A 24,564-nucleotide genomic window follows, 5' to 3' on the forward strand; every position below is an offset into this window, starting at 1 on the left:
AGGATAATAGGTGGCCCATTAGGTCTCTCACAGGCGTGCAACAAGGTGCCAGTTTGTTATTCCCGCAATCGCTCATTCTTTTCACACTAACAAAAAAAAATGGAAGCGGCGAAATTCAGCATTATGGCGATCTGTCTCTTTCTCAGCATGTGCAGTATGTAAGAACAACATCAAGAGTCAGCCTTCCCTTATTTCACACCCTATGCTGTCTTCATCAATAAATTACACGTTCACATCACCAGTGGTGTATGTGTTTAGCGCAGTGGTGGTTGTTGTAGCACTGGCCTCTCAGAGCAGAGGTGAACTGTYTGTGAGKAACGATGGCAATGCTCACTCACGGCCTCTCTSTGACTCGTGCTGTAGGTTGACCATCAATGCAGAGTGCCAGCTGCAGCTCCACAACTTCCCTATGGATGAGCACTCCTGTCCCCTGGTCTTCTCTAGCTGTGAGTATTGTACGGCCAGGCAATAATGTCACCCATTCATGTCATATTTTGTATAAACATAAGAAATATATGGATYAATCATATACATTCATGAACAATATATGGGGGAAAGTAATATATTTAATATATGAACAATACATCAGGAAACATCATATTTCATATAGATATATGAAAAATACATGAGAAGAAGAAATATATTTCATATAGATTGATTAATTGACGCCTCCACATACAATTTAAGAAAATCATCTAGGGTAACACAATAAAGCTTAATCTTAGTTCTATTCAGATCCTTTTGAAGAGGGAAGGGGGGGGGGGTGCAAGGTTAGGCAGCAATGGTATTGGCAACAAACAATGACAGACAAAATTGTTGTTTGTTTCATAAATTGAGCAAATTAGTACAGTTCCATTTCCTAATAATCAACTCTGGACATGTGCATCACCCTTGTCACACATACCTCTAATATATACAACAATCAACGTCTTATGTATGCACAAGACAATCACAGTATGATACACAATAGACACCGAAAGCCGGACCATGCTATCCCGGGCATTTTCTATCTCACCCACGTACTGTAGTCTTACAACTCGCTTTTATATAAACGACGGAGGTACCTGCAATGAACGCRGTTGGTCACTACAGGGCCAATGTACTAGATCCAAATMATACCTTTTGTATTGTGTCACAGTATGAGGTCGATGCACATACAACRGTTTTGAGTAGGAGGCTTGTTGGGCAGATTCTCTGAAAGGTATATAGGTTTGTAGCCTGAACGATTGTCTGCAGCTTTTCATGAGAATGTGTGGGTCACCAATGTGAACGCTTGATGCAAAGCTACTGTACCTCTTTTCCATTCTTTAAAGCCACATGGAAAAGGACCAGGCTTRCTGGGCAGTCCATTAACAACACAACAACAGCACGTCACCTGCAATAAAATGGGACAAAATTCAGCTCAGGCAGAATGGGAAGTGAACATAGAGCTTTATTATTAAGTGAAGTAGAACATTGAATTTCTACCCTTATTAAAGGATTGGTGGGAACAGGATGTGAAGGCCATGCACGCTGYAGCTAATGGATTTCCAGCTGTTTCCCAGATAAAGACCTTGATCTTAGTTCTATTCAGTCTACAATAAATCACCCCCCCCACCAGTGTACGTATGCCTCCTCCATTTCCCCACCCTTCCAATGAACCGCCATTGCTTCACCACCCACAGCCTATGTAKTCTATGTACATCCATACAGTAAGTCATCCTCAAAATGTCACCTTCAGAAAATAGTCCTATCATATTATTATGGATTTGAATGTTTTTGTTGCTGTTGTAAGTCAACATCTTGGTCTGATTGCCCAGACACAGATTGAGCGTAGTCCTGGTTTAAAAAGCATGCTCAATAGAGAATAGGCTTAATCTCTGACCTGGAAACAAGGGAAAACGCTATCCATTCCTCCACACCAGCGTGGCAGACCCGACAGCGGGCGTGGCAGACCCGACAGACACAWCCTCGCTGTTTGATATTTTCACTTACCCCAGGGAAAAGAACATTGGACATGTGGCGTGTTGTGCTCCCATGGCGACAATGGCGGCAGGTAGCCTGGCAGTTAGAGCGTTGGGCCAGCAATCGAAAGTGGCTGGTTTGAATACCCGAGCCGACAAAGTGAACGATTTGCTAATGAGCAAGGCACATKATTTGCTCCAAGGGCACCGTACTGCTATGGCTGACCCTGTAAAATAACACATTTAACTCACAGGAGTTTGGTGGCATCTTAATTTGGGGAGTATACGCTCGTGGTAATGGCTGGAGTGGAAAAAATGGAAGGGCATCAAACCCATGGTCTCTACGTGTTTGATGCCATTGCATTCGCTCCGTTCCAGACATTATTATGAGCAGTCCTCCCCTCAGCAGCCTCCACTGATTTCTCTAAAACATTTTATTTTGTTATTAAATCAATGTGGACTTTCTCATCTTTCAGATTTTTAAAGGGATAGTTCACCCAAACTACAAAATMACATATTTGGTTTCCTTACCCTGTAAGCAGCCTAGATATGAATGCAAATCCGTGCTTTGGTTTACCTTTCCTGGCACTGTTTCAAATGCTCATGTTTTAGCATTTCTGTCATGGGACCGATATTACAAATGTGCACATCGTCCAAATCATCCCAAAGTATCTCAAATGTGTTGTGAAGCTCAACAAAGTCACTTATTAGCCGAAAAATGCTAACATCGGCCCACGACTTGAATGGGCTTTGTGCCACAAATGCTAAAACGTTAGCATTTGGAAACAGTGCCAGGGAAACTAAACCAAAGCATGGATTGATGTCATACTTGTCCATATACTGCTTACAGGGTAAGGAAACCAATGCCATTTTGTAATTTGGGTGAACTATCCCTTTAAGCAGGAAGCGCATCGTGAATCAATCTAATGAGAAAAAGAGAATCCCAGGTAAGAGATTAGCATTTCTGTCCATTGAAGTGTTTATATACGACCAAACCTAGAGCACATTGCATATAGGCTGCTATACAAGGATTAATAGACATCTGTCCCTTATACATTCTCTTTGCTTTGACKCAAGCTATTATCTGTGCAGAGGAGAGAGGAGGTTGGCTGGGCTGTCTACCATGGCTCCTTTCTGTGTAACCTACAGTACAGAGTGGGATATGTCAATAACTGACATTTACCAGTGAAAAGTCGATCCTACAGTGTACTCCTACCATCTTAATGGAGACGGGAGAGTATGTGGTTTCTGTTGTGTATTGGGTAATGTTGTTGTGGGAACGTTAAGGAGCGCGCACAGGCACTCTCWTATATAGCGTGCCCGCCCCATACAGTGGGTGTAAAAGTTCAGTCACCTGCCGACATGGCATTCATGTTTATTGCCCGCACCATGGAGTAAATAGCCTAAACTTGCCTTTCTGCCTCATCGTTATTGGATCGTACTTTCACTATGTCACGGACATAGTACTGAACACGAGGCGGATCTGGACTGGAATGTTTGAAGAGGATTTGTGAGTAAACATAAAATGGGCTCCTGCGTGGCGCAGCGGTCTATGACACTGCATGTCAGTGCTAGAGGCGTCACTACAGACCCTGGTTCGATTCCAGGCMGTATCACAYCCGGCCGTGATTGGGAGTCCCACAGGTTGGTGCACAATTGGCCCAGCATCATCTGGGTTAGAGTTTGGCCGAGGTAGGCCGTCATTGTAAATAAGAATTTGTTCTTAACTGACTTGCCTAGTTAAATAAAGGTTCAATAAAATAAAAGTGGATTTTCCTTTTCTGACGTGATCATGGCTTTTTATTGGAAGATTAACGAGTTTGTTGATGAAAAGCATAGGTCTTGGGAGGAGTATGTTGAAAGGCTGGAATGCTTTTTTTGTGGCTAATGACATTGAAAATGACGAAAATAATTGCACTGTGCTGCTCTGTGTGTGCAGGGCTGTGACTTATTCTACACTGAACAAAAATACCTCATACAGTTGAAGTCGGAAGTTTACATACACTTAGGTTGGAGTCATTAAAACTCGTTTTTCAACCACTCCACAAATTTCGAACAAACTATAGTGAACAAACTATAGTTTTGGCAAGTCGGTTAGMACATCTACTTTGTGCARGACACAAGTAATTTTTTCAACAATTGTTTACAGACAGATTATTTCACTTATAATTCACTGTATCACAATTCCAGTGAGTCAGAAGTTTACATACACTAAATTGACTGTGCCTTTAAACAGCTTGGAAAATTCCAGAAAATAATGTCATGGCTTTAGAAGCTTCTGATTGGCTAAGTCAATTGGAGGTGTACCTGTGGATGTATTTGAAGGTCTACCTTCAAACTCAGCGCCTCTRTGCTTGACATCATGGGAAAATCAAAAGAAATCAGCCAAGACCTCAGAGAAATAAATTGTAGACCTCCACAAGTCTGGTTCATCCTTGAGAGCAATTTCCAAACGCCTGAAGATACCACGTTCATCTGTTCAAACAATAGTACGCAAGTATAAACACCATGGGACCACGCAGCCTTCATACCGCTCAGGAAGGAGATGCGTTCTGTCTCCTAGAGATGAATGCACTTTGGTGCGAAAAGTGCAAATCAATCCCAGAACAACAGCAAAGGACCTTGTGAAGATGCTGGAGGAAACAGGTACAAAAGTATCTATATCCACAGTAAAACGAGTCCTATATCGACATAACCTGAAAGGCCTCTCAGCAAGGAAGAAGCCACTGCTCCAAAACCGCCAGCTCTGTCAGGAGGAATGGGCCAAAATGAACCCAATTTATTGTGGGAAACTTGTGGAAACTCCTGAAACGTTTGACCCAAGTTAACAATTTAAAGGCAATGCTACCAAATACTAATTGAGTGTATGTACATTTCTGACCCACTGGGAATGTGATGAAAGAAATAACAGCTGAAATAAAAAATTCTCTCCACTATTATTACTCTCCACTAGACATTTCACACTCTTAAAATAAAGTGGTGATCCTGACTGACCTAAAACAGGGAATTTTTACTGGGATTAAATGTCAGGAATTGTGAAAAACTGAGTTGAATGTATTTGGCTAAGGTGTATGCAAACTTCTGACTTCAACTGTATGTACAAAAGTATATTTTTCAGGCACACCCGTTGCTGACAGGTGTATAAAAGCGAGCTCACAGCCATGCATTCTCCATAGACAAACATTGGCAGTAGAATGGCCAGTACTGAAGAGCTCAGTGACTTTCAACATGGCAACATCATAGGATYCCACCTTTCCAACAAGTCATTTCGTCAAATTTCTCCCCTGCTAGAACTGATCCTGTCAACTGTAAGAGCTGTTTTTTTTAAATGTCTTTTTTATTTCACCTTTATTTAACCAGGTAGATCAGGTAGGCCAGTTGAGAACAAGTTCTCATTTACAACTGCGACCTGGCCAAGATGAAGCAAATCAGTGCGACACAAACAACAACACAGAGTTATAGGAATAGGAAAATCTATATACAGTGTATGTAAATGTAGTAAGATTAGGGAGGTAAGGCAATAAATAGGCCGTAGTGGCGAAGTAATTACAATTGAGCAATTAAACACTGGAGTGATAGATGTGCAGAAGATGAATGTGGAAGTAGAGATACTGGGGTYCAAAGGAGCAAAAAAAGAAATAACAATATGGGGATGAGGTAGTTGTTTGGGCTAAATTATAGATGGGCTATGTACAGGTGCAGTAATCTGTGAGCTGCTCTGACAGCTGGTGCTTAAAGTTAGTGAGGGAGATATAAGACTCCAGCTTCAGTGATTTTTGCAATTCGTTCCAGTCATTGGCAGCAGAGAACTGGAAGGAAAGGCAGCCAAAGGCTTTGGGGATGACCAGTGAAATATACCTGCTGGAGCACGTGCTATGGGTGGGTGCWGCTATGGTGACCAGTGAGTTGAGATAAGGTGGGGCTTTACCTAGCAAAGACTTATATATGACCTGGAGCCAGTGGGTTTGGCGACAGATATGAAGCGAGGGCCAGCCAACGAGAGCATACAGGTCGCAGTGGTCTGTAGTATATGGGGCTTTGGTGACAAAACGGATGGCACTGTGATAGACTACATACAATTTGCGTAGAGTGTTGTAGAGTGCTGAGTAGAGTATTGTGAAGTGGAAACAACAATGGCTCAGCTGCAAAATAGTAGGCCACACAAGCTCACAGAATGGGACCGGCACGTAAAAATCTTTGGTTGCAACACTCACTACTGAGTTCCAAACTGCCTCTGGAAGCAACGTCAGCACCAGAACTGTTTGTCGGGAGCTTCATGAAATAGGTTTCCATGGCCGAGCAGCCGCACACAAGCCTAAGATCACCATGCGCAATTCCAAGCGTCGGCTGGAGTGGTGTAAAACTCGCCGCCATTGGACTCTGGAGTGATGAATCACGCTTCACKATCTGGCATTCCGACGGAGGAATCTGGGTTCGGTGGATGCCAAGAGAATAGTTTGGGGAAGGCCCTTTCTTGTTTCAGCATGACAATGCCCCCATGCACAAAGTGAGGTCCATGCAGACAGGGTTTGTCGAAATAATTGTGGAAGAARTTGACTGGCCTGCACAGAGCCCTGACCTCAACCCCATCGAACACCTTTGGGACGAATCGCCCAACATTAGTGTTCCACCTCACTAATGCTCTTGTGGCTGATTTGAAGCAAGTCCCCGCAGCAATGTTCCAACATCTAGTGGAAAGCCTTCCCAGAGGAGTGGAGGCTGTTATAGCAGCAAAGGGGGGACCAACTCTATATTAATGCTCAGGATATTGGAATGAGAGGTTTGACGAGCAGGTGTCCACATACTTTTGGTCATGTAATGTATAAACGCAGCGTGTAAAGTGTTGGTTTTATGTTTCATGAGCTGAAATAAAAGATCTCAGAAATGTTCCATATGCACAAAAAACGTATCGTTATATCTCAAAAATAATGTGCACACATTTCTTTATATTTCTGTTAGTGAGCATTTCCCCTTTGCCAAGCTAATCCATTCACTTGACAGGTGTGGCATATCAAGAAGCTGATTAAACAGCATGATCATTACAAAGGTGCACCTTGTACTGTGGACAATAAAAGGCCACTCTAAAATGTGTAGTTTTGTCACACAACACAATGCCACAGATGTCTCAAGTTTTGAGGGAGTGTGCAATTGGCATGCTGTGACTGCAGGAATGTCCTCCAGGGCTGTTGCCAGATAATTTAATGTTAATTTCTCTACCATAAGCCGCCTCCAACGTCGTTTTGGCAGTACGTCCTACCGGCCTCGCAAATGCAGACCACGTGTAACCATGCCGTCGTGTGGGCGAGCAGTTTGTTGAAGTCAACATTGTGAACAGAGCGCCCCATGGTGGCAGTGGGGTTATAGTATGGGCAGGCATAAGCCAAGGACAACAAACACAATTGTATTTTATTGGTGGCAATTTGAACACACAGAGGTACTGTGATGAGATCCTGAGGCCCATTGTCATGCCATTCATACGCCGCCATCACCTCATGTTTCAAACTTWTTTTGAGTTTGTGTTGCAGGAAGCAAATTTCTGCTTGATAAAGCTAGCCTTGGCTTTTCTAACTGCCTGTGTATATTGGTTTCTAGCTTCCCTGAAAAGTTGCATACACTCGGCGGGCTGTTCGATTGCTAATGCAGAACGCCATAGAGTTTCTCGTGTTGTTTAAGGGCAGTCAGGCCTGGAGAGAACCAAGGGCTATATCTGTTCCGTGGTCATCACATTTCTTGAATAGGCATGCTTAAGATGGTGAGGAACATATTAAAAACAATAACCAGGCTATCCTCTACTGACGGATGAGATCAATATCCTTCCAGATACCCCGGCCAGGTCGATATAGAAAGAGTGCTCGCCTGAAGTGTTCAGGGAGCGTTTACAGTGAGTGAGTGGATTCGTTTGACCCGCTGACCCATTACGGTATGCAGGCACAATGAGCAGTGATCGCTGAGATCTTGGTTGAAAACAGCAGAGGTGTATTTAGAGGGCAAGTTGGTTAGGATGATATCTATGAGGGTGCCCGTGTTTACGGCTTTGGGTGGGTACCTGATGTAGGGTTCATTGATAATTTGTGTGAGAGATTGGGGAATCAAGCTTAGTATTAGGATGGCTGGGTGTTAAGCATGTTCCAGTTTAGGTCGCCTAGCAGCAAGCGAGCTCTGAAGATGAAGGAGGGCAATCAGTTCAACAATATGGTGTCCAGAGCACAGTGGGGGCAGAGGGTGTCTATAAGCAGGCAGGCCAACAACGGTGAGAGAGACTTGTCTTTAGAGAGGTGGATTTTTAAAAGTAGAAGCTTCAAATTGCTTGGGTAACAGAAACCTGGAAAGTTAGGACAGAACTCTGCAGGCTATCTTTGCAGTAGATTGCAACACCGCCCCCTTTGGCCATTCTATCTTGTCTGAAAATGTTGTAGTTAGGAATGGATATTTCAGAATTTTTGGTGGTCTTCCTAAGCCAGGATTCAGACACGGCTAGAACTCCGGGTTGGCCAGATGTGCTAAAGCAGTGAAATAAAACAACTTAGGGAGGAGCTTCTAATGTTAACATGCATGAAACCAAGGCTATTACGTTACAGAAGTCATCAAAAGAGACGCCTGGGAATAGGAGTGGAGCCTAGGCACTGCAGGCCTGGATTCACCTCTACATCACCAGAGAACAGCGAGGAGGTAGGATAAGGGTACGGCTAAAAGCTATGAGAATTGGTCGTCTAGAACGTCCGAACAGAGAGTAAAAGGAGGTTTCTGGGGGCGTTAAAATAGCTTCAAGGTATAATGTACAGACAAAGGTATGGTAGGATGTGAATACAGTAGAGGTAAACCTAGGTATTGAGTGATGATTGAGAGAGATTATGCTCTAGAAACATCATTGAAACCAGGGTGGTGTCATCGCATGTGTGGTGTGAACTGAAAGGTTGATTAAGGAAATGAAGCAGGGCTAGAGCTCTCAGTGAAATAAGCTAATAAACACTAACCAGAACAGCAATGGACAAGGCATATTTACATTAAGGACAGGCATGCTTAGTCGAGTGATCATAAAGAGTCCAGTGAGTAGTAGAGTGGTTGTTGGAGGTAACGGCCGATTCAGACAGCTAGCCGGGCCATCGGTAGCAAGCTAGCATAAGATGGAGGTCTGTTTTTAGCCACCTCGTGCGTTTCCGAGGTAGATTAGTGGGGTTCCGTGTGGTAGAGGGATCAATCCAGTTGGCAAAAAATATATAGTTATAGTGACCCAAAAAATTGTCCGATAGACCTATTCAGATAGCAAGCTCGATAAGACAGCTTACAATTAGCGGGCCCGCAGCATGGGCGTTCAGGTAACGTGCAACTGGCAGATGGCCGAGGGGCCGTTGGGATAACTCCCTCGGCAGATAATGTCGAGTATCCAGTCGTGAAGGCGTGGGGCTCCGCATCGGCAGAAAATGGGTCCGGATAGGTGATTGTAGCCCAGAGAGTGGCTGATGGAACTCTTCAGCTGGCTAGCTCCGGAATAATTGATGTTTGCTCCGGGATCGACGTCAAGCCAATAATCACACGGATAGCAGCTAGCTGCGAGATCCAGGTATAAATGTCCAGAGCTTGCGGTTGAAATCCGGGGATATGGAGAGAAAAATAGGTCRGGTATGTTCTGGTCTGAGTCGCGTTGTACAAAACTGGCGATAGCTTTTCGAGCTAAAGGATAGCTGATGACCATAAACCGTGGTTAGCTGAATACTAACGTTAGCCAGTAAACTGGCTAGCTTCTGGCTAGCTTCTATTGTYGATTTCAGATTTGAGGTAAATAATATATWTWTWWTTTTTWAATRGYTGAGGCGGGTTGCAGGAGAGTYTTTTGAAGTTGAGTTTTTGGAAAAGAAAAATATGTAAAAGATATGCGAAGAAAGATGTAAATATATATATACACGGGACACGACAAGASMAGGACAAAGGACGTCTGACTGCTATGCCATCTTGGAATGATTATGCATGGTCTCATGTTGCAATGATATGTACACAATTCCTGGAAGCTGAAAATGTCCCAGTTCTTCCATGGCCAGCATACTCTCCAGACATTTCACTCATTGAGCATGTTTGGGATGCTCTGGATTGACCTGTACGACAGCGTGTTCCATTTCCTGCCAATATCCAGCAACTTCATACAGCCATTGAAGAGGTGTGGGACGCCATTAAAGAGGTGTGGGACACCATTCCACAAGCCACAATCAACAGCCTGATCAGCTCTATGCAATGGAGATGTGTTGCACTGTATGAGGCAAGTGGTGGTCACACCAGAAACTGACTGGTTTTCTGACCCACGCCCCTACATTTTTTTTAAGGTATCTGTATCAATATTCCCAGTCATGTAAAATCCATAGATTAGGGCCTAATTTATTTATTTCAGTTGACTTATTTCCTTATATGAACTGTAACTCAGTAAAATCTTTGAAATTGTTGCATGTTGCGTTTATATTTTTGTTCAGTGTACATTAYGTTCTCTGCCCACTGCAAAGAGTTATGATCACATAGTGGCATGTTTGAAGCGACCTTTCAGCCCAGAACAGAAATTGTGCAGAGATATTATTTTCATAATTGTAAACAAAAGGCAAATCAGAATATCTCCAGTTTCATTGCTGGCTTTCGGTGCACCATCATTTTGGAGATCAYCTGGAGCCAATGCTGCTTGACAGAATTGTTAGTTGAGTCTATTGGCTGAGCCCAATCTGATATTTAGAGTGGCTGAGAGTCAAAGCCTTGGCAGCTGAGACTGCTGCAAATAATGCCTGCCTGCTTCACCCTGAACGACCAGGTCCTCRGACTGTGCCTGACATTCATCTCACTGAACGTAGTAGGCCGGTGCACACGGAGGGGGCGGAGTCAGAGTCCAGAGAGGACTTCAAAGCCTGTTTCAGATGTGGAGGTGCCCATAATTCCAACAGCTGTAGGTTTKGGGTTGCAACCTGTCKCTACTGTAAACYGAGGGGACATATAGCTCGACTTTGTTTGACAAAGGTCCCAGTCCCAGGCCTCAGGCAGTTCATTCATGCCCACTAGGACCACACAACAAACACACTTGGTAAACTGTCACCCAGACCCTGAGAAGTATGTTGTCTTTAGTACCCATGGGGGGCCACAGCCTGAGAGGGAGAAGTCTATTTTTGCTGCACCCAGTGTTGAGTTCCTGGGGTTCCACGTTGACAAGGAAGGCGTGCGACCAACCCAGGATAAGGTGAAGGCCATTCAGGAMGCACCTTCTTCCCAGAACAAGTCTGAGCTTCAGTCGTTTCTGAGGCATCTCAATTTTTACAACTGCTTCCTGCTTGAGAAAGCTACAGCCCTGGCYTTGCCTACTGGACCCGGCCGCTCATGAAGAAGTCTATAAAGAGGCTAAGCAGCTGCTGCAAGCAGATGGGCTGCTAGCCCACTATGATGATAGAAAACCCCTGRTACTGGTCTGTGATGCATCTCCATATGAGCTTTGTTTAGTCATGTGGAATCTGAWGGTRGGGAAGCACCTGTGTGCTACGCATCTAGGACCCTAACTGTCGCTGAACAGTACTATGCACAGCCGGATAAATAGGCCCTGGCGAACATTTTTGCTGTCAAGAAGTTCCACCAGTATTTGTCAGGTCGCCATTTTGTGGTCTACACCAACCACAAGCTCTTGCTGYGCGTGCTTCATCATATGAAGCCCATGCCCAAAAYTATTTTCACGTGCATGGTCAGATGGAGTCTGATACTGGGACATAGTTATGAGCTCTGCTATTATCCAAGGAAGCAGTTGGCTAATACAGATGCCCTGAGTTGCCTGTCACTCACTACCCCTTTGTCTGAGCCACCACCTCCCTGGGAAGTGATGCTGTAGAAGGTGGTGCCTGATGCCCTTCTCCATGCTTCTAGGATAGCCYCACTGACCTTCAAGGATCCTGTCCTGCCCCGAGTGCTTCGCTGGGTGCTGCATGGATGGGCCTCTGAGGTTCCTGGCAGACAGTTTGGGCTTCAATGGTGTCGTCGGAACGAGCTGTCGGTTCACAAGAACTGTGTGTTGTGGGCCAGTCGGGTTGTGGTACCTGGCCTGGCGAGCGAGTGGGTCTTTTCCATGATGCATGATATGCATCCTGGAATAGTGAGGATGAAGGCACTGGCACGGAGCTATGTGTGGTGGCCCGGGATGCACATGGAAATTTTGGCTGTGGTGCGCCGCTGTGTTCCCTGTCAGGAGTCACACCCTGCTCACCCAAGGCTGCCTTGCACCCATGGGAGTGGACCACAAAGAAATGCTTGTCTTCATATGGACTTTTCTGGGCTATTSAAAGGAAATACTTTTCTCATTATAGTAGATTCCCATTCAAATGGAAGTGGAAGTAGCCATGGTTATCTTGATGCCCTGTGGTGCTGTAATAAGCACCCTCCATTTGCTCRGTTTGCCATTCATGGGTTGTGTGACGTCCTGGTGTCAGATAATGGAGCTGCCTTCACTTCTGCTGAGTTTAAGGAGTTCGCTGGGTGGAACTGAATCAGACATGTCACCACAGCCCCATATCATCCATCCTCCAATGGCCAAGCTGAACACATGGTTCAGACAACCAAGGAGGATCTATCTATGATCTCGGTGGGTGACTGGCATGGCCTGACTGTCAAGGTTCCTGCTGTCTCAACGTGTTACGACGGCGTCTACTGGGAAGAGTCCAGCCGAGCTGTTAATGAACAGGCGATTGACAACTGCTTTAGATCGGCTGCACCCGGACATGGCAAGTGACATGCGTCTAAGGCAGGAGGGTGATGCAGACAGGGGCCATGATCATTTAAGGCGTTTTCTACCTGACGAGTCTGTGTACATGAGGAACTACTCTCTTTACCGTCAGGCGTCCGAGGCCCTATGTTGGTCCTTGCAGTTGTGTAAGAAGCCACTGGACCGGCCTCTTACAGGASTCGGACGCCTGACGGTAAAGTGCACCACCGCCATGTGGATCAGCTGCAGGGCCACGAAGCTGCAGCCTCCTCWCTRATTGGCCTGGATGCCCTGGACACCACGCCTTTAGGAGGCAGTGCCAACTCCAGAGCCAAACCCTGATACCCAACTTGCAGCTGAGCCCTAGCCTAAACTTAGCTTTCTGACTCCTCGTTATTGTATTGTACTTTCACGGCATAATAGTTTCGAAGATATGGACATACACTCAGCACATTCCACATCATCTCACCAGCTTCCCTTTGTTGTAGCTTTCCCTAATGTGAATAACATTGTCGCTTTGTGTGTGTGTGTGTGTGTGAGATACACACCTCATAATAACATGTCAATGGGATACAGTTCACCTGCTTGAAATCATCAGAGCACAATGAAGTGATTCATTTCCATTGCATGGCTTTCAAATTAGATTTCAGAGGCACACACACACTTCTGTGAAAAGTGAAGGTCAACTCTAGCATCAACACAACGCTCTCTCACAGTCCCTCAACGTATCCTATTACACTCGGCCGTGTCCCTTTTCATCTGCTCTTACAGCGKTTTACTATGGCCCTGTTTTTTACTTTTTAAAAGTCTAGTGGTGCTATACTGTGCGTGTGTGTGTGTGCCGGCGTGTGCGTGTGCTGTTCCCGTATTTAAGTGTATTTAACAGTATGCAATTAGTAGGTTATATAATACATACATAGGAATGTGTCCAATAAGACCCATCAAACAATGAAACATGTAWGGGTCAGATTGAAACATAAATCTTATATTATTAGAATGAAATGCTACCATAGGGTCACAGGGTCACTGTGTATTTACTTGACTTACAGATGGTTACCCCAAGGATGAAATGATTTACAGATGGAAAAGGAACTCCATCGAAACCTCAGACCAGAAGTACTGGCGCCTCTACCAGTTTGACTTCATGGGCCTGCGGAATACCACAGACGTCCTAAAAACGACAGCAGGTACAGTAAATGAGTTATCGTACATTTAATACCCAAACAGCTGACCTGTTTTTCACAACCAATAAAATAAATCCTCATCACAGCCCTTRGCTGGCTCCTGTGTTCTCCATCCAATTTCTCTCTGAATTATTAGATACTGACTCATACAAATTCCAAGGAAAAAGGACAAAGTGCTATTTTTAGCTMTTTTTTAATCAAATGGTCTACATTTACTGTAAATGATCTGTCTGTTAGCAGCGTGAGACAGCAGGCATTACCAGCTGGTGTCTTGAGGTCTGGTGCCACCACTCTGGCTTAAGTCAATTGCTTTTCCAGTCTTTGTTAGCTATCGCATTGCAAAGACAATTGCTTTGCCAGTTTTGCAAGATATTGCCAGAGAGCAAAGACAATACCTTTTCTTGGAAGATAGTCAAGATATGTAGTATTATTGTGCCATGGAAATGACAAAGACAGCATTTGGCAGGGCAGAAAACAGGTTGAAATTGCACTTAGAAGTAATACTCCGGTAGTAGACTTAGAAGTAGTTCTGTGGTAGTAGACMTAGGAGTAGTACTGTGGTGGTAGACTTGGGAGTAGTACTTTGGTAGAGAACTTAAGAGTAGTGTTCAGGGAGTAGATGTTGTCTTTATCATTCACTGTGTAATAAAATAGTGCACAATGAAAGTGCATTTATCTGTTTTCATAATTCAATGTGACATTTAACATATTGTTTCTCTGTAGGCTGCTTGAAGCTCATCAGTAGTCCACTCCGGTATAAAGGCAAACATATTTTTATACAAACCATTTGGATTAAAGATTCWAAATATTTAATTATTCACTTAAATGATTTTCAGAGGCCTAGGATGTGGMTTGGTTTTAATACTGAATTCTACATCTATTTATTTCCAACAATCATTCCTTGCGACTAAGGTCGTGTTTTACAAACAGGTATCTAATTATACTCATGAGTGGTGCGTGCTGGAATGACTTTGCAATATATTTTTAATGCATTCGTGGCAGCATTGAAGATTAATGTAGAAGCGTTTTAAGGGGCTGATAAATTGATCTRATGTATGAATCCTCAAGCTGTAATTAACCCATATTGACCCTATTCTCAAATTTCATAGGTACTTTATTCCTTTTGGAGAACYATGATTTCATCTCCATTTTGAAAAGAAAGTCTTGAAGTCTTGTCTTGAAAACTCAGGTGATCCAATAAATGATGTATTCTGCGTCTGGTGCACTGTGATACAAGTCCACGTTCTGAAAGGAGAACTCATGAATGCCAGAGTTCTTCCACAGATCTTCCTTCAGTTCTGTTCAAGGAAATGAGACGTTTCGCATCTTGTTTTCACTTTTTCTTGACTCCCAGCTTGCATCATGCTGCATGATGATTAGCTAGCTTGCTCCTGCAGCTAAAAATAGCATATCATTAATTTACATCTCAACAAACTCGGAAAACAAAGCGTTAAATTTCTTCTTGTTGTTTTTCATCCAGCATGAAATMAATAGGTATTGTGCTGTAGCGTGGTAATGAGGACAGTGGCGAGTGGACAGTTCCCATGCCACCTTGCCATCTGGGACTTCTGGTTCTACCGCTGTTATATCTGCCTCCTTTTTTTCTATTGTTACAGCATCCCTCTTCAAAACCCACCAAAGTAGACTCCCTGAAGCATTGTGTATGGTGCCTTCTTCTGTGGTTCCCCCTGATGCTATCTCTCATGATTCTCTCTCTCTCTCTCTTTCCCTCCCTCCATCCCTCTCTCCCTCCCCATGCTGGCTTGTTCTTGTTCCACCTGACACTCTGATTCTCCCTCAATCTCTCTCTTTCTCCCACCCTCCACCCCTTTCTCCCTCCCCATGCTGGCTCGTTCTTGTTCCACCTGACGCTCTGATTCTCCCTCAATCGCTCCCTTTCTCCCTCACTCTCCCTCACTCTCTTCCTCCTTAACTTGGTCCCTACCCCTGCCCGCCCCTCACTCCATATAAATCCCCCCTCTTTATCCCCCTCCCTCTCACCCCCCCACTCCCAGGTGATTATGTGGTCATGACAGTGTACTTTGACCTGAGCAGGAGAATGGGTTATTTCACCATCCAGACCTACATRCCCTGTATCCTCACCGTGGTGCTCTCCTGGGTCTCCTTCTGGATCAATAGCGATGCCGCCCCCGCCAGAACAGCACTAGGTACCTGATCTGAAGAATACCATTTGGCAGCATACACACTGATGTGATAATAAGTAGATGAAGAACCCCACGGGTTCAACCAAACTTGTTCCACCAGTGTTTATGTAGTGCACTGTATGTGTTCAGAAATGACTACCTCTGCATGTGTTATTCTGAAAGGAAAAAAAATACGTCTGAGTCTAGCTGGTTGGTTGAAAAGATGGGTACCACAATGGAAGATTGCATGAAAAATCGATATTTTATTGTTTAGACTAGAGACCAATTACGCAATGTTATGTTCTGCTTTTCAGATTCTTGTACCGTTTTATTTTGTGTATGCGATGTGCTTGTAATTCATCAAGGCTTAACAATCACCTTTTTGTTTACGTTTGTAATTCACTCATGATTTTTTTCCCCCCCCGATGCATGCTTTCCATTAGTGCATGTGCATTCGTCTGGATTATGTAGTTGAAGGTGATTTGGAGTTTGAGTTGAACTTTGCGGTAAGTACGATTCAATTCCTCCAGGCAGGTCTTGTAGGTGACCTTGCCCAGGTCATTTTTTGTCTTCAAGATCAAATATATCACATTTAGTCCAAATTACAGTATTAGCATTATACATGGCCTTTAATTAAGTGACAACACAACCACATTTGCAATGGTGGTTAAACAAGTCAAAGCTTAAAGTGTATTAACGAGTCCATTTCATCACCAAACCATCCTTGAACCACCACAACCAAACCATCCTTGAACCACCACAATCACATTGAATAGTCTCCCTCGACAGTCTTGACACCTGTTACGACACAGTACAAAGATAAGCCCGGAAACATGTTTGTCTTTCCCCTTGCTAACAGGTAAGGATGCTGACTGTAGGAGTAAAGATAAATATCCCATTCTCGTTGACAAAAGAAGTCATTTAGTGTCTATTCTGGGGCACAAAAGCGCAGCGTTGATTTTTCCGGGCCTCCCCGCTGATCGATAGCGGGTTGAAAAGAAAGAGGAGTGATAAGGAAAATGGGCTTTGACTGCAAAGAGCAGGAGATATGTCAGAGTGGCTGGTGGTGGTGGTAGGGGGCTAAGGAGGAGGCGGGTGCTGACATGCAGGTGCCCCCTGAGGGTGTAGTGTGGTTGGGGGGCAGTGACAGGGTGTACTGGGTGACATTCCCAAAGAGTCAGGTTCGCAAGGGCCACCACAGATGGTAATGACTATCAGGATATACCTGACAGGGAGTAAGGTACAGGAAGGGATGGGGATGCTCAGTTCAGTGACTCATACAGTGTGACCCCTCCCTCTTTTTTGTCACTTTCTTTGTCTTTCTTTTCTCTCTCTCTCTGTGTCACGACAGCACTGTAGACTGATATCTTTCTACAATGTTCTTTCTATCTGTATTATTTTCTATGTCCTGTATCTGTTCAAATAACATCTATGGGTCTTTGTGTCCCTAATTTAGTGTAGGTGTACTGACATCTTTCCACATGCATTCTTTGTATCTATATTATTTTCTGGTCTATTTTGTARTTTTTTACAATACCTTCTTGTCATTTATWAAAWTTTTGCCATTTTATTTGGAGGAACCAGTTAAAGTTGCTCTTACACCTTGCCTGTTTGAAAGTTATGAAGGAACTCAATACTAACTAAGTGCCAAAGTATGTATAGAAGGTAAGGGAAATAGGTGAAGGTCATCACCGTGGCCAGTAGAGTCTGAAGGAAGGAAGGAAGGGGGGGATTGAGTATGAAATTATCCGCTCAAAATAGATGGGCCTTTTGTCTCCATGGTAACTGCTAGAAACAGCACCACATCAGTCATCAAATGAGAGGTTCCTGTGATGAGAGAGAGAGAGAGGAGAGAGAGAGAGAGAGAGAGAGAGAGAGAGAGAGAGAGAGAGGAGAGAGAGAGAGAGAGAGAGAGAGAGAGAGAGAGAGAGAGAGAGAGAAGAGGAGAGAGAGAGAGAGAGAGAGAGGAGAGAGAGAGAGAGAGAGAGAGGAGAGAGAGAGAGAGAGAGAGAGAGAGAGAGAGAGAGAGAGAAGAGAGAGAGAGAGAGAGAGAGAAGAGAGAGAGAGGAGAGAGAGAGAGAGAGAGAGAGAGAGAAGAGAGAGAGAGAGAGCAAGAGAGAGAGAGAGAGAGAGAGAGAGAGAGAGAGAGAGCAAGAGAGAGCCGCGAGAAAGAGAGAGGAGAGAGAGACATGCAAAATCTCAGCCGGTACATTTAGCTCACTTTTCACTATATACTGTATACTCAACAAAAATATAAATGCACACTGTAAAGGGTTGGTCCCATGTTTCATGAGCTGAAATAAAAGATCCCAGACATTTTCTTAAAAGCACAAAAATATTATTTCTCTCAAATGTTGTGAACACATTTTGTTTACATCCATGTTAGTGAGCATTTCTCCTTTGCCAAGATAATCCATCCACCTGACAAGTGTGGCATATCCAGAAGCTGATTAAACAGCATGATCATTACACAGGTGCYCATTGTGCTGGAGAGAACAAAAGGCCACTTTTAAATGTGCACATATGTCTCAAGTTTTGAGAACCAGAGCTGTTGCCAGATAATGTAATGTTAATTTCTCRACCATATTCTGCCTCCAACGTCGTTTTAGAGAATTTGMCAGTACGTCCAACCGGCCTCACAACCGCAGACCYTGTGTAACCACGCCAGTCTAGAACCTCCACYTCCGACTTCTTCACATACGGGATCCTCTGAGGTGTGGTGCTGAGGAGTATTTCTGTCTGTAATAAAGCCCTTTTGTGGGGAAAAACTCATTCTGATTGGCTGGGCCTGGCTCCCCAGTGGGTGGGCCTATGCTTTCCCAGGCCCACCTATGGCTGCACCCCTGCCGAGTCATGTGAAATCCATAGATTAGGGCCAAATGAATTGATTTCAATTGACTGATTTCCTCATCTGAACTGTAACTCAGTACAATCTTTGAACTTGTTGCATGTTGCCTTCATATTTTTGTTCAGCATATTTAAGCACTGACAATGTATTGATGTAAACGTCCATTTATTTCTAAAGTTAAAATTACATAGAGACACAAACTACCCTCGGTAATTGATCAAATATGTTTTGAAAACATATTTGCAAAAATATTGCTGCCGTTTTGCCAAGAGAGATATCAAAACCGTTAGTACAGGGTGGCAGGTAACCTAGCAGTTAAGAGTGTTGGGCCAGTAACCGAAAGGTCACTYGTTTGAATCCCCAAGCTGACTAGGTGAAAAATCTGTGTTATGACGCTGACTTTGTCCTTTCAGGTATCACCACTGTGTTGACAATGACCACCCTTAGTACAGTGGCCAGGACCTCCCTACCCAGGGTCTCCTATGTGACGGCCATGGATCTCTTCGTCACTGTGTGCTTCTTGTTCGTTTTCGCGGCCATGATGGAGTACGCCATCCAAAACTACTACGCCTACAGGGCACAGAAGCCCCGCTACAACAAGACAAACAAGACACAGAGACTGGTGAGCTTTCCTCCGTACCATGTAATTGATGTAATGGTGTACCTTTCCTCCATACGGTGTAATGGTGTATTTTTCCTCCGTACCATGTAATGGTGTACTTTTCCTCCATATGACAAAAGGGTGCATCTTTTCTCGATGCAGTGTAATGCTGTTATAGACATGGACCGAGGTTGTTTGTGTTGTCACAGTCAATAGCTCTAGCCATGGTAGCGATTATGGTCTCAGTGGGTGGAGGTCTAGTCCATCCTTCATATCTCCATCCTCTTGCATCAGTCGCACTGTGCACGGGCTGTGATAGTATTGCAGTCAGTGTCTCTGGCCTGCATGGTAGCAAATTGGGAGGTTGCCCCCCCGGTGAGGGTTGAGGTCTGGTCTAACCCCCATCCTTCATATATCCATCCTCTTGCACTGCCGACCGGTCACACAGTGTACTTGGTAAATGTTGTGTCATAGCGTGTCATGTCATCATGTCATGTCGTGTAGTGCTGTCGAGCCAGTGAGTGAGTCCCAGCTTAGGTAGAGCACTAAGCCAAGGGGTTCTATCTCATTGCCTGCCTGGGCTATGACAGCGTCCTGCTGGGTGTGGGAGGACACGGCCCGCTGCGGAGCTTTAATGCATGACAGCACAGCTCCACTCACAACGRATCAGATCTCTTTCTCTCTTCATCTCTTTCTCTCTGTCTCTTTTCATCTTTCCATCTGTCTTTCTCCCTTGTTTGCCCACATGTYTTTATTGTCTCCTGWCTGGCTTTTGTTGTSCCCCCGCCCCCTCCCTGTTGCCTCTCTCAATTAAATTCAATTCAAGGGGCTTTATTGGCATGGGAAACATATGTTAACATTGCCAAAGCAAGTGAAGTAGATAATATACAAAAGTGAAATATACAATTAAAAATGAARAGTAAACATTACACTCACAGWAGTTCCAAAAGAATAAAGACATGTTTAATGTCATATTATGTATATATACAGTGTTGTAACGAAGTACAAAAGGGAAAATAAATKAACATAAATATGGGTTGTATTTACAATGMTGTTTGTTGTTCACTGGTTGCCCTTTTCTTGTGGCAACAGTTCACAAATCTTGCTGCTGTGATGGCACACTGTGGTATTTCACCCAMTAGATATGGGAGTTTATCAAAATTGGGTTTGTTTTTCGAATTCGTTGTGGATCTGTGTAATCTGAGGGAAATATGTGTCCCTAATATGGTCATACATTTGGCAGGAGTTTAGGAAGTGCAGCTCTGTTTCCACCTCATTTTGTGGGCAGTGTGCACATAGCCTGTCTTCTCTTGAGAGCCAGGTCTGCCTACGTCGGCCTTTCTCAACAGTAAGGCTATGCTCACTGAGTCTGTACATAGTCAAAGCTTTCCTTAAATTTGGGTCAGTCACAGTGAACAGGTATTCTGCCACTGTGTACTCTCTGTTTAGGGCTAAATAGTGTTCTAGTTTGCTCTGTGTTTTTGTAAATTCTTTCCAATGTGTCAAGTAATTATCTTTTTGTTTTCTCATGATCTGGTTGGGTCTAATTGTGTTGCTGTCCTGGGGATCTGTGGGGTCTGTTTGTGTTTGTGAACAGAGCCCCAGGACCAGCTTGCTTAGGGGACTCTTCTCCAGGTTCATCTCTCTGTAGGTGATGGCTTTGTTATGGAAGGTTTGGGAATCACTTCCTTTTAGGTGATGGTAGAATATAACGGCTCTTTTCTGGATTTTGATAATTAGCGGGTACCAGCCTAATTCTGCTCTGCATGCATTATTTTGTGATTTACGGGGATATTTTTTTGCAGAATTCTGCATGTGCCAGAGTCTCAATTTGGTGTTTGTCCCATTTTGTGAATTCTTGGTTGCAACCATGAAGGGCAATGGGTTCTATAACTGATTCAAGTATGTTTAGCCAGATCCTAATTGGTATGTCGAATTTTATGTTCCTTTTGATGGCATAGAATGCCCTTCTTGCCTTGTCTCTCAGATCATTCACAGCTTTGTGGAAGTTACCTGATGTATAGGTCAAGGTATGTATAGTTTTTTGTGTGCTCTGGGGCAGCGGTGTCTAGATGGAATTTGTATATTGTGGTCCTGGCGACTGGACCTTTTTTGGAACACGATTATTATGGTCTTACTGAGATTTACTGTCATGGCTCAGGTCTGGCAGAATCTGCAGAAAATCTAGGTGCTGCTGTAAGCCCTCCTTGGTTGGTGACAGAAGCACCAGATCATCAGCAAACCGTAGATATTTGACTTCAGATTTTAGTAGGGTGAGGCCGGGTGCTGCAGACTGTTCTAGTGCCCTCGCCAATTCGTTGATATATATGTTGAAGAGGGTGGGGCTTAAGCTGCATCCCGTATGAGGCCTTCCTTCCTCTGCCCCATCCCCACATTTCTTGCCCTACCTGCTCTCCTCACACTCCCTCTCTTTCTCTCCCTTTATCGCTTACACATCTAAGGAGATGGCCTTCCTCTGTCCCCTCCCACAGACCTACTCGATGCTAGACATGGGGCCAGGTCCCCACGACCGTGGTTCCGTTGAACAACAACTACTCATACTGGCAGGACTATGAGGACGTGGTACGAGTGTCTGGACGGGAAGGACTGCCAGAGCTTCTTCTCTGCTGTTACGAGGAGTGCAAAGGGGGAGGGTGGAGGAAAGGACGCATCCATGTCGACATTAAGGAGCTGGACGCTTACTCGAGAGTCTTCCTCCCTACGTCGTTCCTCCTGTCAACATCGTCTACTGGGTCTCTTACCTCTACCTTTAGCAGTTTCAGTTGGATTTGATAGAATTTGTTTGGACAAGTATGGCAAGACTCAAATGGGGAGAGGAGATGTCACAAGACATACGATGTCACTCAGTGGCAGCTTTGTGCACGTTGACACTTGATTGTTGGTGGGTTAGTGTAGCCAACCAATAGACAGCTGTGAGACCCTAACCCAGGATGCTAGCCAGATAAGAGATAATGAAGCATCCATAGTGCTTCTTCAGGAAGGGGCCATCACCTATACAGAGGTGCAATAAGGGGACTAGAAGCTTTGGAGTTTTTCCTACATAGGTTATCCCACATACGCCATTTCAACGCATGCTATACTGTTCATTAAAAGCAATGAATAGTTAGGGTGGACTGCACTATGAAATGATTTCTATTGTTGCTTTGTATTTCTTAGTTAGTTGCATAGTCATTGCAAGCCATTTGACATATATAAGCCTTCAATATGATTTAGTTTAGCATCAACAGGATCTTAAATATTAGGTCATTGAAATTGATTCGGTTTAGATTCATATACATTTATATCATAAACATTTGAATTATGTTTCCTACAAGGGTGATACAACAAGAACATGCATAGTATACCTTACAACACCACCATAACATAATAATTTAAAGATAAAATACTACTTTTGTAAAATAATGTATCTAATAAAGTTTTCTTTAGTAACATATGAGTTTTCCAGAAAGTATTACTAGACGATTTGATAATTAAATACATTGTCTGAGGACAAGGTATGGTAAGGTTTCAAACTAAAGTAATATGTTTAATTAATTTACAGAATGTGGACATACATTTATCTCCATACAGCAGGCTACAATACATCATAGGCTGAGGGCCTGGGTAGCATTTGGGTCAATACAGTACTGTATATATTGTGCTAGTATTCAGTACAGTAAATACATTTTTTTTATGGTTTCTCTCCAGCAACACTATTGCTATTTTCTTGAGTAAACATGTATAGTTCATGTTATATCATATAGTAGCCGTTGTACGAAAACAGACAATAACATCACAAAGAATTGTGAAAGGTGTGTTTTTGGAGTTAAAAATCGTTTTATTTACTGAAGTAACACTGTTGTTTCTTGCAGTGGTTTGACTTAGAAGTATGTAGTATCCTGTATCTATGTTTTAAGAGAACGTGTATGTGAGAGATGTTTTCATGCTATTTTCATAGTTGAATGTAGATCATACTTTAGACCAACAACAAATAGTGGTTTTTCAACTCTGTATAACAACACAAATATTGCACTTCATAAGTGTCTTAGTTTGATATAATGTATTTACAATAAATCAAACACTATTTTCTAAGTCTGATGGAACGCACCCTTTTGTTAAAGCAGATCTGAGAGAACCACTGTCTAGGTACAGCTATGCTTTTTAGAGAATCCAGTCTGTGATATTGCTTAAATTAATAAAATTATCTTTGCTCAAGGTCTGGAGTGTGGTGTTGTGTTGTGTGTGTGTGTGTGTGTGTGTGTGTGTGTGTGTGTGTGTGTGTGTGTGTGTGTGTGTGTGTGTGTGTGTGTGGTGTGTGTGTGTGTGTGTGTGTGTGTGTACACACGTGTGTGTTAGGTGCCTTGCATTCACATGTAGGTCATTTTGAATCATTAGCAAACTGTGATCTTACTTAACACACACACACTGTAGAGTTATTTAGATAGAATATATTTCAAAATGTAGGAATGGTTTTGTCTCTGACGTGGTTGCGATACGCCCACTTTAAACCTCACACTGTGCATCCTGTTGTTTCGAAGTAAGGAGGCAAGTCAATGAATAGTCATTATGCACAATAATCACACCTATCTAGGAAGTAGGCTAAGGAAATCCAAAACAGACCCTTTTTATCCCACAGCAGGAAATTAACTCTACACAACGATTCATGTCTAATGCAGAGTAGATCATTATGCAATTAGTATCCCCATATAGAAAAACCAGGTTTATTGTAGGCCTGTACAACAAAATTTCAGAGTAGCAGTGTAGATATGAGATTCATATACACAGGGGACACCTAGATCCTAGATCAGCACCTACTTTGAGATACTTTTTGAAATATGGTCCCGGAGCTCAACACGGAATATAGATACCCCTGGTGTGTGTGTGTGTGTGTGTGTGTAAACATGCTAACACAGTGCCTGCAAAAGTATTGCATCCCCCTTGGCGTTTTCCTCTTTTGTTGGATTACAACCTGTAATTTCAACAGATTTATTCATGTAATGGACATACACAAATAGTCCAGATTCGGTGAAGTGAAATGGAAAAAATAACTTGTTTCAATAAATTCTACAATTAAAAAAACAGAAAAGTGGTGCGTGCATATGTATTCACCCCCTTGCTATGAAGCCCCTAATAAGA

At 43.5% G+C, this 24,564-nt stretch overlaps 1 protein-coding gene across 3 annotated transcripts in view; it reads left to right on the top strand.

Moving 5' to 3' along the window:
- The window catches only part of LOC111970902 (gamma-aminobutyric acid receptor subunit gamma-3-like), a 48,944-nt gene that overhangs the window by 19,222 nt on the left and 5,158 nt on the right, over window positions 1–24,564 (top strand). Inside the window, exons 5-9 of one of the 3 annotated variants that reach the window (XM_070445923.1) lie at window positions 364–446; window positions 13,701–13,838; window positions 15,851–16,003; window positions 19,241–19,449; window positions 21,891–22,312. In XM_070445923.1, the coding sequence (XP_070302024.1) occupies window positions 364–446; window positions 13,701–13,838; window positions 15,851–16,003; window positions 19,241–19,449; window positions 21,891–22,004 (697 nt within the window). In that variant the 3' untranslated portion in view covers window positions 22,005–22,312. 3 annotated transcript variants of the gene reach the window in all.

Source organism: Salvelinus sp. IW2-2015, linkage group LG12, assembly GCF_002910315.2.
Source record: "Salvelinus sp. IW2-2015 linkage group LG12, ASM291031v2, whole genome shotgun sequence".
Taxonomy (NCBI): domain Eukaryota; kingdom Metazoa; phylum Chordata; class Actinopteri; order Salmoniformes; family Salmonidae; genus Salvelinus; species Salvelinus sp. IW2-2015.